This window comes from Oppia nitens, unplaced genomic scaffold (assembly GCF_028296485.1).
Source record: "Oppia nitens isolate AA-2021 unplaced genomic scaffold, nextdenovo-longstitch-racon4-pilon3 scaffold6_pilon_pilon_pilon, whole genome shotgun sequence".
Classification (NCBI taxonomy): Eukaryota; Metazoa; Arthropoda; class Arachnida; order Sarcoptiformes; family Oppiidae; genus Oppia; species Oppia nitens.
In genome coordinates this window covers 3,995,800-4,014,559 of record NW_026533250.1, presented here as the reverse complement: position 1 = coordinate 4,014,559, position 18,760 = coordinate 3,995,800, and the positions used below count along the sequence as shown (strand labels likewise).

Below are 18,760 nucleotides of genomic sequence, written 5' to 3'. Positions count from 1 at the left end.
AAGAGAGAGAGAGAGAGAGAGAGAGAGAGAGAGAGAGAGAGAGATCATGCTCTGACTCCAATACAGTTGTAATAATAATTGTATTATAAATTATATATCTATTAAAAGTGATGATAAAAGTTACTTTAGGTATACGGTTAGCAATGGTTGCTATAGAAATATCGCTCAGGAGGTCATAACTTGTATCAATATATACTGTATATAAGTTTCACTAATATTAGTTTTTACAATATAATATTTAATATATAAGTTTATATCATAAATATATATACACTGTATATACATGTATATGATGATATAAATACTCTTATTTTTTATATTTATATTAATTGTTATTAGGGATAATAAATCAATTTGCACTTAATTTATTTTTGCCAAACAAAACCTGTATATGTTTTAATATCAAATGAGGATTAAGTGTCTAGGATTTAATCCGAAAAATAATACTAACAATTTGTTTGACAAATATAATGTAAGCTTCAAATTAGTATTTTGTTGTAATAATTTCAGCCCAAATACACCAACAAATTGGAAATGCAATATATTGTATATATTATATCATATGTTATAAATTATTTACAATATTTATACCGGCATTATTCATATGAAAATAGATAATCTCTATGTATATAAAATTTATATTTATTTATAGTATATTTATTTATAGTTTATAAGAAAATTATTATGAAATTTAGAAAATATTGTTTGTGCTATTGTTTGAGCTATTGTTTGTTTGTTTGTTCATATAATGACAGCAAATGTGTAACCAAACATTTTCTATGTTTTCTTAGGCAATGTTTTTTTTTGTTGAACAGTATTTTGTTTGTTGTATTTTATTTTCCATTGAAAGACTTGATGCAAAAATATTTCTATTTTCTACGTTTTTTTGTCATATATTATTGAAAATAAATGCATACACACTGTATACTAAAGATACCATATATCACACATTCAATACAGAATATTCTGTGTTTTTTATGTTACACATGTGTTATCATTTACAGTATAAATTTTGTGACAATAAATTAAAATTGTTGTTTTTTCGATTACTTGTATTGTTGTGTTTTTTACTAGTATTTCTGTATTATATGACTATTTATAAAACTTAAATCATTTACTGTATAATACTAAAATTTATATATATATACTTTAATTTATACTTATTATGGTTTTATATTTAATATTAAAAAAAACTTTATGTATAAAATTATTCTACTGTTTGATTAACTTATAAATATCAAAGTTTATTCAAATATTTGATTATATTTTTTTTATATGTATAATAATAATAATATGTATAATACTGTATTTGAACAATATGTGTAACAAATAACAAAAAATACTGAATAATTTCCAACATATTAAGAAACTTGACTGAAATTAATTTTTATTGCTATTGATTGCAATTTACTCAGCTAAATAAGTACAGTATATATAGGAGAGTGTCTATGCAATATAATATTATAGTTAACAATAAACATTAGTATAAAATATAAGAATATTTATAATTAAAAATAATAAATATATTTTAGATAATTATTTTGCTCTCTATTTTTCTCATTTATTTTTTTAGTCTCTCTCACACACATTGACTAACTTTTATCAATTGTTATTGTAAATTAAATATTTTAAGTGCATATTTAGTTTTATAGTCACCCAGATATTAATTTTAGCGAAAATCTAAAAATAATAGTAACTTTAAATACAAAAGCATAATTAGGTTAGAAAACAGTTGGACCCCAAGTTTAGTAATGTTCTCAATCATCAAATTGGAAATTATTTTATTTTGTCTAAAATACCCCCAGAAATACGATACCATATAACTTGAAAATTGTTTTTTCCAAACAAACAAACAATTATACAGATAGATAGACAACTTTGAGTTATCACATACTGAACAACAAAATTAACAGAAAGAAAATTTTAGTAAATTTTAGTCATGCGTTTGCTAAATGTATTGTGTAGTCAATGATCACATTTTTTTAGGCAATCGACTGATAGTTTAGACAAAAAAAACAATAATAATAATGAACTGAAAAAAACTATCAATAGGTTCGCTTGAATGGAAAAGTTTAACAAACAATATATACAGTAAATACATGTATATCGATATCTATAGCCCCATAAGTTTAATGGCCACATAAATGAGTGGTGACGTGAAGACCTGCTCACTATTGATGTTTACGTCTGAACACGCGTTGAAAGATGCGTTACTCGTGGAGAGAGAGAGAGAGAGAGAGAGAGAGAGAGAGAGAGAGAGAGAGAGAAAGAGAAAGAAAGAGAGTGACAGTACCTATGATTGAGAGCTCATTCAGAGGCCAGTCTTGTTTGTAAAAGTGAACGACAAATACATTACTGATGAAAACGCTGGAAAGAGAGTGAAAGCAACTGTTTTTTCTTTATCCAACTACTCGTGAAAAAAGCATTGGATGTACTCTCGCTTACTCTCTTATCTCTCTCTCTCCCTCTCTTACTGCCAACTAATACGACCAGATTTCTCTCTYTCTCTCTCTCTCTCTCTCTCTCATCGGCTTTTAAAACATGAGTTTAGCCGCAAGTAGTAGTTGTTTGACGATTGTTTCTGACTGCAAGTGCTATTATACAGATAAACAACAAACCCATTATCATCCACTTGTATCTGATATGTTTGACAGGCGTTGCCTATGAAAATAGTCAGTATTGTCAATACTGTATTGAAGTTAAACAACAAAGTGATTCATGCATTTGACTATTGGTATTAAATTGGATGTGCATTGAGGCCAAAAATGAACACAATTTTTAATAAAACAAACAAAAAAAACAATACATCATACCATCGATTAATTTGTTGTGACTTTTTAATATACACCATATTATTATTATTATTATTATTAATATTATTATGTTCTGTAATATATATATAATGTATAAATACAACGGAACTGTTCAACAGTATTGAACTGAAAAATTTAAGTTTTACTTTGAAATGTATAAAAATATATAATAAAAACTACTATTATTAGTATTATTTGACTTCTTTCTCCATAACAAGAAGTTAAATAAAAAAATTGATTTTCTATACGGAATCGACACTATTTTTTTGTGTGCCATTTCTTTTTTTTTGTCGTACAATATATATATATACAGTAATATTCAATGACTTATATTATAAAACAAACATTTAGTTATATATTTTATATAACTTAGTTATATAACAACAATTTCTCAATTATACACTAAATATATATACCTGTATACTGTATATTGTATTGTATATATCTTTTAATATATATTATAATTCAAAGTAATAGAAATTTTTTTAAAAAGTTAAATGTAATTGATTTTCAATCAATCACTTGTCAATTGCCGATATGCTGTACTGTGTTTTAGGTTCGCCGACACCAAAGTTGCCAAATAATGCAACACTGGATCGGTTAACACCGGGAACCGAACCACAGCTTCACCCGAATTCAGAGTCCGAATTGGGTGACAATAATTCAAGTTATGACATCCACTATGATAACGGTATGTTTTGACTCCCAGTGCGTTTGACAATAGGACTATTATTATTATTATTACTACTACTACTAACTACTACTACAAGATGTTTACTACAAAAACAATTTACACAATTTCCTGACTATTAGCGAGAATATGCATTATTAGCAAAAGTTTTATAGCACTTAAGATTCTGCAATATATTTATATCAAAATGTTATTTAATTTTTGTTTAAACCTAAAGTGTTTATCACTTAAAATTCTAAACCCATTTTGTTTTTAGTTTGTTTTTTTTATAAAAAAATATGTTTATTTATTTATATAAAGTTATATTTATTTTTAATTTTAGTGTATTATTTTTATATTTGGCAATTTGTTAAGACAACTAATGCTCATTACATAATACGCTATATAATACAGTACTTTTAGTCTATTTCACAATAAGCTCTGAATATTGTTAAATTAAATTAAATTTATCGATTTATTTAATTATTTATATTATTATTATAATTGTTAACAAAATTTACGGCTTATTTAACAGATAACTTTCATAGAAAGCTATATATTTTATCAGTCTATTAATTAATTGTTTTATGTAATGTTTGTTTTTCATATATATTACATACAATATATATATATATATATATATATATCATTAACGTTAATGATTTTATTTGTTACAAATTAATTAAAAGTATATTTTCAATGTAATTACGGCACAGAATCGCGTCGTTGGGGACGCATTGGTATGAATCACGCCATACATACGGACCTAAACGACATGTCGGACGGCCTTAACGTAAAAGAGGGCGAAGTTGTTATTGTAGTGGTAGTGTTGATCGCATGGATTGGTTGTATTTTATTGTTTTTCAATAAATGGGGCAAAATTCGTATGTTAGAGCCCTATCAGCCGGCATATAGAGAAACATTCAGCAATTCAGTGCATTCATTGCATCCGAAAACATGCACACGTATGAACACGTGCACGAGTGCCACAGTTCCCACACACATGCATTCGACCGAAAGTCGGACCAGTCTTGTCTGTGACCGCGATCTATACATACAACACAGCCGAATGGTGGGCAGCGGACAGCTATACCAGTGCGCATCGGGCGCCACATATCACAACCCGGCGTATCGGCCGCGCCTTAATTCTGTGTTTGTCGGCTCCTTTGCACACCGCGACTCACTTTCACCCGAACCACAGATGCCTCGCAAAACAAAGAGTGCTGAAGATCTCAAGTCACTTGTCGTTCAGGTGTCGGACTATAATATGCCGTCCACTTCAACATCAGTTGTGTGAAAAACAGTCACCGGTTTTGAACATCAAATGCGAAAAATGTTTAGACAAACACACAAATTAACCGGTATTTAACACATAAGTTACAACTATACTGTATTTTCTTTTATTTACTCTAATGTTATCTTTAATAATATATATATATATATATATATATATATATATATATATATATATGACCTACCATTTCATACACACCATTATTAGTCAAATCTACTAAAGGTTTTTACTATTTATACTTGAATTTCTCTCTTTCTTTCTTTTGTTCATTCATTACATTATATACCATATAATTAACATTAACTTTTCAAAACTCTATCGTCAAATGCTTTAATTAACTTAAATTAGATTAACTTAAATCAAGTGATAATATATAGATTTTTAATAAGATGACCAAACAAACTAATGAAATGTATAATTGACATTTGAATTTTTAATCATCAAATTAAAAATAGACAGTAAAATAGTACATGTACTGTATATTATTATTATTATTATTACCATTGATTTTTGTTTAATATTATTACTTTAACATTTAGTATTGAGTGATAGTATTATATATTTTTCTAATTATATACAATAATATATAGTTATATAATTTATTTTATTATTTTATATCAATACCATATTTCCGCTCAATAGATAATTGTTAGTATTTTCTAGAATATTATTTACAGTATATAAGTTAGATATAAAATGTTATAAATTAAAACCACAATATTATGCTATATTATTATTATATAGTTTCATAACTTATTTAATTTTATTTTTATTTTTATTACATCAATGTTTTTACATGGACATTTACCTTTTATAATAGTTTTTCATTATAAAAACATGAAATAATACCATAATTAGTAGTAGTAGTAGACTTCAAAATGAAACCACATTTTTATATAAATATAAGTTAAAAACATGTAGTTGTAATTGTGCTGAAATACAGTATAAAAATAATAATAATTATTATTATTGTTATAATAAACTAATTCATCGAATATTATGTGTGAAACTGTAAAAAGTAATGAATTTCTAATGCAAACATAAAAAACAGAGTTTTGAAATTATATTTATTATTAAAAAAATATAATACAACAAAATGTCTTTTTTGAAAATATTAAAAATATTTTTTGATTGTTTGATATGAGATATTAAAAAATAATATTCAAATACTTTGTAATGTATATACTGTATAATTATTAAAAATTGTTAGTTTCACTAATGATAACTATTGTTTGCCGATTTGTTTGAATTGAAAATACTGTTAAAAACATAGTTTGTTTAGATTGAATGAATTGAATAATAATATATTAATAATATATTTATTGTAATTTCTATAAATTAAATCATAGAATATATAATTATATAACAATCAAAGTTAATTATTAAAAAAGTATAAAATATTTATTATAAAAAATGTATTATATTTAAATATTAAATCGCTTTTTATACATAAAACTTGTTGATTGAATACAATTTTAAAATATTTGAATAAAATTATTTTAAAATATAACATTATATTAATAAATTATATTTATTTCATATATTATAATAAGTACATAAAAAATAAATAAATACATTCAGTGTAGCCTTGATTATTAATTTTTAATACAAATTACTGTAAATATATAAATATATATATAAATAATACAATTGTAAATAAATTGTAAATATGATTATTATATTATTTTAGTATAGTTTGTATTACAACAACAAAAATAACATAATACAACATAAAAATGAATATTTGTTAAAATTGTGTTAAAAAATTATTTAAAGATTTTTTTCAAAAATAAAATTCAATTAAACTAAATATTATGTTTTATGGTTTATTTGGTTCATAAAAATAAATATGGTACATTAATTTAATATGCAAAATGATGTCAACAAAAAAAATAATTTCTGGTATAAAATTATATCTATAAAAATTAATTGTAGTGTAATCCGAGCTGAACTGTTTGGGACATAAAATTTTGGAAAATTTGAGATTATTTTTATCCAAAATACTTTCAAATAAGTGGTCATTATTTTTTTCACTTATATTAATAGTAGTAAAAATTGATTTTTATTTGAATAAATCTTTTTTTATGGGATTTATTGAGACATATAAAATGTACGCTTAGATCACACATATATTCAAATCTAATGCTATGGATATGTTGGCAATCATTTAGTTTTATATTTAATGTCCATTCAATGCCTTTTCCTTTTTACATGAAATTTAGTGAGGATTTAGTGTCTATGATATATCAATATTATAAAAGTAGAGCTATTTATTAGTCATACAATTTATTCAGGCAATGAATTGCTTGACTTGTTTTGCATTGAAAAAGCGTTGCAACGATAAGGCTGTAAATACTGTGTATATATCGATGACAATAGACTTTAATAATAAAAATATCGATTGTCTCTCAAAATTGATATTTAATGTCTTCATTAGACTATAAAAACTAACTTTTTTTCTTTAATATAGAACTTAACTATTAATATCTATTATTTTTTATATTTATAATATGGAATCTCTCTAATAGTAAACATATTTACATAGATTAGTATTCAAATAGAGAGTAATATTCATAGACTATTGATTCATTTAATATTAAAATTTATATACATTATATACATTATATACATTATATACATTATATACAGTATTTATATAATGAAAGCTTAATTTTCTATTTAAATTAATGATATTAAATATTGTTTGCAATTTTTAGAAATGCTAGAAAATTAAATTAATAATAATAAACATTTTAAAATAGTTTAATAGTATATATTTTGTATATTAAATAAATAGTTTACGTAAAATAAAATTAATTTTAAACTCTGCAAGTCAATTTTATTATAAGCTTATTATTATTATTAATATTATTATTTATTATTAAAATGTTTAGTAAGGATTGTTATAAATATTTAATAAAAATAAATTATGATGACATTAAATGTTTATTAAAAATGTATGTTTAAAATATTTTTCTTAAACTAGTATTAATTTAGAAGATTTTAATTGCATTAATGTTTATATAAAACATATATAAATAACAAAATAAAACTAAAATACATGATATATGCGTATAATAACAAACAAAAATGCTTTTCTGTTTATTTTATTCATATTTATATTCTTTATATATTATATATTACCCAAACAGTTGATAAAAAATAAATCAATAGTTTTATAGCCCATAGCTCTATAAGAGTTAAGTCTGATAATAAATAATAAATAAGTTAAAACCGTTATAAATAGTATTAATAAAACAATAGTTTTATTATTTGTTAAAAAAATTATATATTTATTTATCTATTTGTAAAAACCCGAGAAAATAAATATATATATATTTTTTAAAAACCAATTTACAAAAATATGTATTCAAAACAACATTAATTTAATAATCAAAAAAAATTATTATTTTTATGTGTCTTAAGAGTAAATATTGTTTTTAGTGATAAGGCATTTGAGTGAAAACGCAACATAGGATTTGTTTGGCCAAAATGGGGCCATAAATTATATAACAAATTTATGTATATTTATATACACTATATTATATATATAACGACTATTTTTTTTATTTTCAAAAGAAATTTGCATAAAATTCAAATTTAAACACCAACTTCAGCAGATATTTATTATTATTATTATTATTATTATTATTATTATTATTATTATTATTATTATTAGTAGTAGTAGTAGTAGTAGTAGTAGTAGTAGTAGTAGTAGTAGTAGTAGTAGTAGTAGTAGTAGTAGTAGTAGTAGTTGTAGTAGTAATAGTATTCCTATTGAAGATTCATAAGAAGTATATATATATATATATATATAAACAAATGAAGTTATTGTTATTCAAAAATTTTATAAAAACATATTTGAAAGTTATTGGCAGAGTTTTCACAAACAAATAACCAAAAACAAAAAATCTTTAATTTAATTCAAACCAATAGTTTGTAAAACATTGAGAAATGCATGAATTTCGTGCTCTGAATGACTTTTAAAAAATAAAACATTCAATAAATCTATATAATGTATGTATTCTATGTTTGATTTATCAATAAACAAAAAATAACTATATTTTTATAAGAAAATCATTTTTTGACAATTAATAATTTAAACAGACATTTATGTTTAAAAGTGATTTATATAAAATATACTATTTATAAATAAAACTAGATTTATTTGTAAAATTTTGAACATATTGATTATACCTTATTATTAGTTTGATTATACTTAATATTAAATTTCATTAACAAAATATACAATTTTTAATTATTATACTCCAATTGTTTATAAAAATTAAGTAAATGAAAAAAATCATATAAAGTCAAATAATCAGATAAAATATTATAGATAGCAAATTAATAATAAATTAAACTTATTTTTGTTATAATAAATATTTTTTTCAGTTACATAAAAATAATTTAATTTGACTTAAAATAATATTTAATGAAAGTGAAATAAAAGGTTAATAACTATTCAATATATATATATATATATATATATATATATATGACATAAAATTTCTAGACACTCATAAAATTCGCAAAAATTGTGCACAAAATTCATTGGTAATTGCATTAAATGTATGGAAACAATATCAGAATATATTGTGTAGTAATTTGTTTTAGAGACTAATAAGAGAGGTATTCAAATTAAAACGAAAAACAAGTCTATTATTTGAACAAAAACAAGATATCCTAACAAATGTTTCGTATAAATTAAATACTTTTATTACATTTTACAAATTATAATATAAATTGAGTTTTTAGAGCTAAAGACAAAATTTGTGTGAATTTAATCCATGTGTGTGTCTATATGTTTGTATGTATGTGTAAAATGACTAAAATTAATGAAATGTAGGGTTGAGTTGACTAACTATATATTGTGTATATATATGGTGTGATTTTTTTTGTAGACAAATCAAGGGTTAACTTAATAAACTAAACCAAACAGACTTGTAATGGAAAGTCACATTCACTTTGGATCCAATTAAGTGACACAACTCTACATCGACTAAACAAATGGTAATATAAATGATATTTGAGAGCCAATCCAAAAATGTCTGATACGAGTAAATGCTTGTGATTTATGTTTGCGCTGACAGTCCCACAGTTTTTGGTGTAAAACATAGCTTTTCTATCACACAAACCAATGGTTTCGTTAATCTTTGCATTACATCCTCCAAAATATTGTTCAACTTATGTCACAATCAATTCATTTATAATTTTGTTTTCAGTCGACGACATTATTGACATCAAAATCTATATATAATTTTTATGTTTTTTGATTATATATATTTTATTTATAAATAAAGTTAATATTTATTTTTCAAACATATTTATTTAGCTAAAATTACTGGTCAAATATAAAGCTAATTAATTGTAAACAATGTGTGGGAAATCTACAAATAGGATTTAAATATTTTTAATGGATTTCTAGTGTATTTTTTTAGTTTTGTTTTGCGAAATATGATATTTATGTGTAGTTTATTAAAATTCTAAATTAAACTAATTTTAATTATTTGTTTTTTTTAGTTTAGAAAAATACAATAGAGACCCACAAAACATGATAAATCTAATTTGTAAAACATTTGATTTTTTTTATTTATATATATATATACAGTATTTTTCTATTATTTAATTCCCAAAACAATTGTAACGTTTGACGTCTAGAATACAAATCAAAGTGTTTAGAATTCAATAGTATTTCTCACAAGATTTAGGTTTTTAAAAAAATAAAATAAAAATTCAATAAATAAATAGTTTGAATATAAATTATTTTAGTTTAAAATTTTAAATTAAATAATAATTTTTTATTTATGATGATAAATGTTTAAATATGATTTTTTGCGCTATATTTGTATATTTAAAATGTTATATTTATGATATTTTTGAAAATAAAAATTGTATTATGTATTTTTATAAATTGTATAATAAATTGTTAATATTTTTTTCATTTACAATACTATTGAATTATAATTGTAATTTTTATTATATTCTATGACAATAAATTAGTAGTACACAAAATTAACTAATAAAACATTATTAAACAAATTGATACTCATATTTATAAAATATATTATAATTAATTTAATAAATTTATTATTAAGAAAATTTAAATTGAATTTTGAGTTATGTTTATTATCCTAATTTTATTTTACTATATTAATAATACTAATGATAATTTATTAGACATCGATTTCCAATAAAAAGTTAGTATACATTTATTTTTATATATGTACAGTATTTTAATAGAAATTTTTAAAGAAAAATATTTAATTTAATTAATATATAATAAACATTGTACATATCATTTACGCTAAGTTATTATTTTAGCATATATAATAATTCATAATTATGATACTATAAAGAAAATTAATTTTGTTTAATAATTATTCATGAAAAGTTAAATATCAGATAATTTATAATAATATAAAAAATTTGTTTAAAGTATTGATTTAAAAAAACTATTTTAATAAACTATTTTTCTGTTAAACTTAGTTAATAAATTTAATGCCAAAAATATGTTAATTTACAGATAATCATTGTGCGTAAAAAAATTTGCCAGAAAAAAACGTTATAAAATATACATAATATTAAGTTGTATTAGTCGTCATATTGTATATTGCATTCATCGATAAAATGCTTGACTTGATGTTATAAATGGATAAAAATGAAAATTTTTGGAAAAAATAAAAATTTTTGGAAAACTACTTATTAATTATATAAGAAATTTTTATTAATGTAATAGTGTTTTCTATACATAAGTTTTGTTTTAATATTATTTAGATATAGGTATCTCATAGTATATTTTATATAATTTTAATGAATCAAAAATCTTATACTAATTAATATTTTTTTATAAAAGTTTATTATCAATAAACTTTCCGCAAATCTTAGAGAAAATTTTATAGAAATTCATATTTTATATATTATGCTTAATATGCATCAAAGCTATCACTTATATTCATGAATATTGATAACAATAGAGACTATAATATGAAAAGATATCGATTATATCACAAAAAGGATATTTGATATTTTTTTATTATTATATGTGATTTAATTTCCAATATTTTTTCTAAGATTAGTTATAGTAATATATATATATATATATATATATATAATCGTATTGTATTATACAGTATAAATTATACATTTAGATTATATTTATTTTTTTTACTTTATTGATGTATTTTTTAATAAATTAAAAATACTAAATAATTAATTATTTTTTATTATTTTATTTTGTATATATTTATAATACAATATATTTATGTTTATAACAACATATAATAATAATAACAATTTATAAAATTAAAATTGGTTTTTTGCAAACATAGAATTATTTATTTATTTTTGTTAGTTGTTTACAACTATGTTAGCATAAAAATCCAATTAAAGTTATATTAACCATAAACTATTACATAAAATATGCAGTGTAATTTAATTAATATAATTACTAATATTAAATTAATACAGTAATAAATTTTTATTTTTAACAATAATGAGATTTACTGCAATTTCAACTAAATTATTGTAGTACTAAAAAATAAATGATTAAAATAAAATTTTTTATGCAATTTTTTAATGTATTATTTATATACAGATATTCTCACGATTACAGTTAAACTAAGATGATATTTATATATATATATGATATATATAAAAATTGTTATTCACCCATATAAATGCTAAAATATCATATAATTGTTTTTATAAAATTTTTATCATAGTAGATTATCAACAATAGAATTTTAAATTAAATATATATACTTATATAATAAAACATTAAGTACATATATTCACAATTTGATGGTGTCTTTAAAATATATTAATGGTTTTTAAAAGCCATCAAAAAACTTTATATATATTAGTATAAATATATATATATATATATMATATTAGTTCTTCAATATTTTTTTTGAATTCATTTAGTAAATTGACTTTTTATGAGACATCACACGAGTTATTCACTGTTTTGTTGATATTATATAATATAATATATATATATATACGAGTATTAATGTAAATATCGATCGATTTCTTTATAAACATCAAGTTTTGCAAATAAATTAATTTTTCTGTTGTTTTGTTGAATGCATTTTTAAAAAATACAAAACAGATTTTCATATAAATTCAAATAATTATTTTTTTTAATTCTTTTTATATAAAAATACAGAAAATATAATAGATGTGAACTGACTATGAACTGACATCTTATTTAATATAATTAATTATATGTAGATTTATTTTCAAATTAATAAATTGTAATTTTTAGACAAACATAATATAGAAAATTTTAAATTAATTGATTTCATAGAAAATGTTAATTTACTAAAAATAATAAATGATAATAATTAATAATTAATATGTCTATGAAATAATAATAATAATATTGATTACTATTAATTATAGCATTTACTATACAGTATATATGCATTTTGAAAAATTATTTAAGTCAAATAAATTTCAAAAAATAAAAATCATGTCAATTGGGAATTAATTTTGGAAATATTATTAAGCATTCATTAAATAGATTTATAAAAAAAACTGAACGTATTCTTCAAGAATTTAAATTATTACTAAAAAGAGAAATCACTAAACACTGTAACATTGCTATTCATGTCAGTAAAATGTCATTAAAATTTAATTAAATTTTTACGACAGGGAATCACAATTGGTTTGTACTGTACTGACACATACATGCAAAATGTTGGACAAAATGACAACAATAACTATATGATAACAACACACACACACACCACATAATAGTTTACTAAATGAAATGCAATGATATATTAGTTAATGTTTTATTAACTACAGGAAGCATAGGGAATGGCGATGTAATCGGTGGATGTGCTATACAACCGCATAGGTAAAGGTATATCTGTTTTGATGGCTTAATATTAAACGATATTATTTTTATTCACATTAATCATCAAATCATCAATTAATTTATGCAACTATTTTCCATTTTAATATACTGTACTAATACTTAATATTAATAGATTATGGGCTATAATTTATGGTATAGTTAATATCATAGTAAACTTTTTAGGCTTAATGCCAAAAAAATGATATTATTATTTATTGTGAACTATATATCATAGGTATCAATAACTGTAAAATTATCGTATATTGAGATAATATTGTGGCTTTTAAAAGCCAAAAATAAAATAAAAACATAACATAACATTATCTAGAAAAAAGCAATGGTCAGTTTTATTTTTGGCAATTTATATACTAAAGTTTTATTGTTTATTTGTAACCAAAAAAATTGTCAAATTTTATCAAATACACATACAGTACAGTATATAAGTATATAAATACAGTATAATATTTATTTTTATGTTTATACACATACATAACCCATAAATTGTGATAATAGGCTTTTATCTATGTCTTGTAAATGATAAATATTAATCATCATAAATTGAACACCATTTTTAATAGGCCATAAAAAGTGATGTCTCAAAAGCTAAATGTAATGCATCGGAAAATTTGCATCACTTATAGTTAAGTAATGCAAATGTTTTTTTAAATACAAACATCGGTATCATATTTGTCCAAAACTTTACATCAATTTATTTTTTTTGTTTATTTGCTGATGTATTTGCTATTTATTTTTTTTATTGACAATTCAATCAGTCATTTATTTATTTATTTATTAGACGACACTAGAAATCAATTAATGTGTGGATTGAATGCCAAAAATATGTCATAAAAAATTTATAGAGAAAGAGAGAGATAAAACTCTACGATATCTTTCATAATGTTTGGTATTATTTCGTCAAATTTTTTTGGGTAAATATTAGTGAAGTAATGTTGTCGTTGCTTAAAGTCTATCAATTACTTGTAAGTAACGTAATGGCTATAACCTCCCAGAAAATACAAGTTTATCAGTAATCTTTTTTGCCGCACATATTTATATATATATATATATATATAGATAACCCTTAAAGATATCAATGAATTGTATTTTTATGATCGTATCGATCGACAACTAAATTCTGGGACACAATTGATTGTCAATTTGGACTTCTCTCTCTCTCTCTCTCTCTCTCTCTCTCTATATATATATATATATATATATATATATATATTTATTTATTTATTTATTTACAGTATATGGATGAGCTATAAATCATTGAAACAATATTTGTCATTTTTATATACATTTATTTTCACACTCACCCCAAACACACACACACACACACACACACACACACACATCTATGAGTATTAAAATAATCCTTAAATATGACATTTATCATTATTACATTTTTTAATAACTACACAACTGATGCACTATTTAAACATTATTTATAATCCAGTCATTAGTTATATGTTGTTTGCATTTTTCATTATATTTTATAATTAACCAAAATATTAACAACAGATTATTATTATTATTATTAACAGTATTATTATAACTGAAATTATCTCAAAAGAGTTAAAAAAAAGTCAACAGTAGTATATAGCCAACAGAAATGAAAAAAACGAAAATTTAATATAAATTTTTTTCTAACACATGAATAATTGATAGCATTTGGTGCAATAATTATTTAACATTAAATAATATAATACTTTATTAAATATTAATTTAGTGTCAGAAATACTAGCTTATAGCCAAATACAGTATATATATATATATAATATTGTGATAAAACAAAGAAAAAATTGATGAAAATATTTTTTTTATGTTTTGCTTAATATTTAGTATAAAAGTCATGAGATATTTAGTCATATATATAGTGTATAATTGAATAAAACAAAAGAAATTGTTAATTATTTAACATTAGATTAGAATAGTTAGAGTTGTTAAACATTTTATTAATTATAATACTGTATTTTTTACATCATATTGTTAAGCAAATAAAAAAATCAAATTAATTAAATTTGTTTTTTATATTCAATAATTTTTATCTTTATGTACAATATGTGTATGATTTACTGATGTAATAAAATAAAACGAAAATCCAGATTATTGTAAAGATCCCACGTTTTGCAAATAAATTAAAAATATTTATTTATTGCTATTCATAATAATGTTTTCAGGAAATTTCGATTTACTAGACAATAGGAAATCAAACAAATAATAATTTTTGTTCAATAATAATAATAATAATCGTCATATAATAGTAATATAACTATCTTTGACTTTCATTTTGGGAGTCCTCTTGAAAACATTAATTATATGCTGAGATTATAGGCATAAATGACATACCAGTCCAAAATAGTTGAATAGGATGTGTAAATTACATTAAATTTGCATAAATCGATTTGTAAAAGTGAATTGAATTCATGCCATTTATATTAAAAATATAATATATATATACATATGAATTCAATTTGGCATACAATCACTTAATAATATTATTATTATTTACTAGAAATTGTCAAAGAAATGACATTTCAAATGTCAATTTTTTTTAATAAGTCGCTTAGCATTTGATCAGAAAAATAACTATTTCTCACAAAATATAAGGGAATGAAAATTAAATTTCTAGATATACAGTATATATATATCGTATATATTGAAAATTATTATAGATTTATCATTAGGTGTTTGAATCACATCAAGAATTTGATGGAAAAAAATCTATATATAAATGTTTAATTAAATTTGTTCTTGACTTTAATATATATACTTTAATAAAAAATACAGTATTTAATGAATTTTATACTTTTGATTTTAACAAAATTATTTTTTTAATACTGTATCATAAAAACAATTTTTGTCTAACACAATGAATTATTTTTATAGTACTGTATTTATTTAAAGTAATTTTCAGTTAGCTTTTATTCATTTATCAGTTTTATTGATTTTAACAATAAGTAATCAAAACGCTTTTAATGTCATTAATTTTTTTAACAGTATTTTTTCAATATTTTTTTCATATAGTCTTTTAGTTAAAGATAAATAATTATATTATTTTGTATATTAGTATTAGACATAATTTACAATTTTATAAATATATATATATTCAATAATATCAAATAATGCTTATGTAAATGTTTTTGATTTGTATATTCAAGCAAATCTAAACAAACAGTTTGTTTGACTCACGGCTAGAAATTTACAGCAAATATATTTAACCCACAGAATTGACATTTAATATATTGATAAATATTTTGATAGATAATTAGATATCCAATGGATTATTAAATAATATTGTTTATTGAATTTATTACAATATGTTACAACACTGTGAATAGTATATAATATTCTTATTAAATATAAATAATAAAAAGATTAATGTTTGCTAACTATTAGTTTATTTTAGTTTTATTTTTATACAGCAATCAAATAGCTTTCAACATTAATTTCAATGGTTAAACATTTTTCATACATATTTATTTATATTTTGGCACATAGTTATGTAATATAAGATTTTATAATATATATAATACTAATATTATTACTAATGATAATAATATACAGTATAAATAACATAAGTAATGATTGCTTCATTTATATTGTTGCAAATCATTTATTTTGATAAACATGTTATTTAAAGATATTAATAATAATGTACTTTATTTTAATACAAACTAAGTAGAGTACTGTATATTATTTAATATAATATGCATTTTTCTAATGATGCGATATTATCGTCAAACAACTAAAAAACAATAAAATTTAATAAATTAAGGTTATTTCATATACTCTATATATAGGGCTAATTTAGTTCATAAAATGTCAGTTTATTTGTGAATATCTGACAAAATGCTTAAAAATACTTTTACAAAATCAAACAAATATTTTATTTATTTTGTGTACTCAGCTTACTATAGAGTTTATTCAGTTAACAAATAGATATTTCTTGGAAATTTTCATCATAAAAAATTAAGATATAAATATTTTTTGATATAAATTATTATTTAACAAAAAAAGGAAATAATATGTAATTTTATTAGTATGATAATATTTATTGCAATTATATAGTATAATTTTTACTATTTTTTACTAAGCAATTTCTAACAAAATAGTTATAACTTAAGATTAAAAATATTAATAATCTTAATTAAGCCTAAATATAATTACTAATAAATATAAATTTTATTTCTAATTCTAATTATTTTCATTAATGTTTATTTATCCTTTATTATTGCAATTACAGTATTATTTTTATTTAATAAATAATATACTGTATATATAGTTTACTTTTATATTGACTTACAGTAATTATTAAATAATTCTGGTTTCGTTGTCGATATATTTTTAGAAATATCTGATTGATTTTAATAAGGTTTTTGTGAATTATTTTTGCCAATAAAATTTATAAAGAAATTTTCTTATATATAAACTGTAACGTATATTACCTTTTTTAGAAAATTTCTATTTATCCAACTCTAAAACTGTGAAAAATATATTGTATATACTGTAAAGATTTTAGAAATATTGAATTATAAAATTTTATCAATAACTCAACAACAAAAACGTATAACAAAAAAAATAAGTTGTGAAAAATTATATCAGATATGAGATCGTGTTTATGATTAAAGAGAGTACTTTCTCTCTCTCTCTTTCTCTCTTTCTCTCTCTTTCTCTCATTTACTCACTCACTCACCCACTGTCTCATTCAATCCCTTATTTCTTTCAAAGAAATCACTAACAAATTTACATCAAACAGTATCTGTTTATATGAAGTGATAGTAAAAATATGAAAAACATAAGTCATGTGTTGAGTATTAGATTTTGAAAACCAATTTCACCAGAAAAGAGATGATCAAAGCGAAAGGGCTTTTATTATACTGTATAACAAATGAATGAGAAAAAAGATAACTATGTTTTTATATAAATTATTTTTCCTCATAAATCATAAATCATTTTGCTGTTGGTTTTATTAATATCATTGTCATTGTCATCATTGTTGTCAAACATGACATTATAGTTGTATCCCAAAAAGTTATGGTGCAATCAAATCTTAAGATGAAATTACATATAAAAATTTGAGATAAATCATAGACATTGCTAACAATATTATG

The 18,760-nt window shown here is 21.0% G+C and overlaps 1 protein-coding gene across 1 annotated transcript; it reads left to right on the top strand.

The window, feature by feature from the left end:
• Positions 1-3,423: 3,423 nt before the first annotated feature.
• On the top strand, positions 3,424-4,877 carry LOC128962298 (uncharacterized). The gene is made up of 2 exons (XM_054308670.1): positions 3,424-3,504; positions 4,200-4,877. Exon 2 carries the CDS (start codon positions 4,226-4,228, stop codon positions 4,778-4,780), a length of 555 nt encoding a protein of 184 aa, XP_054164645.1. The 5' UTR covers positions 3,424-3,504; positions 4,200-4,225; the 3' UTR covers positions 4,781-4,877.
• The last annotated feature ends 13,883 nt before the right edge of the window (positions 4,878-18,760 follow it).

Excerpts from the sequence above, each read along its gene's own strand:
- LOC128962298 (XM_054308670.1), top strand. The coding sequence starts at position 4,226 with ATGAATCACGCCATACATACGGACCTAAACGACATGTCGGACGGCCTT.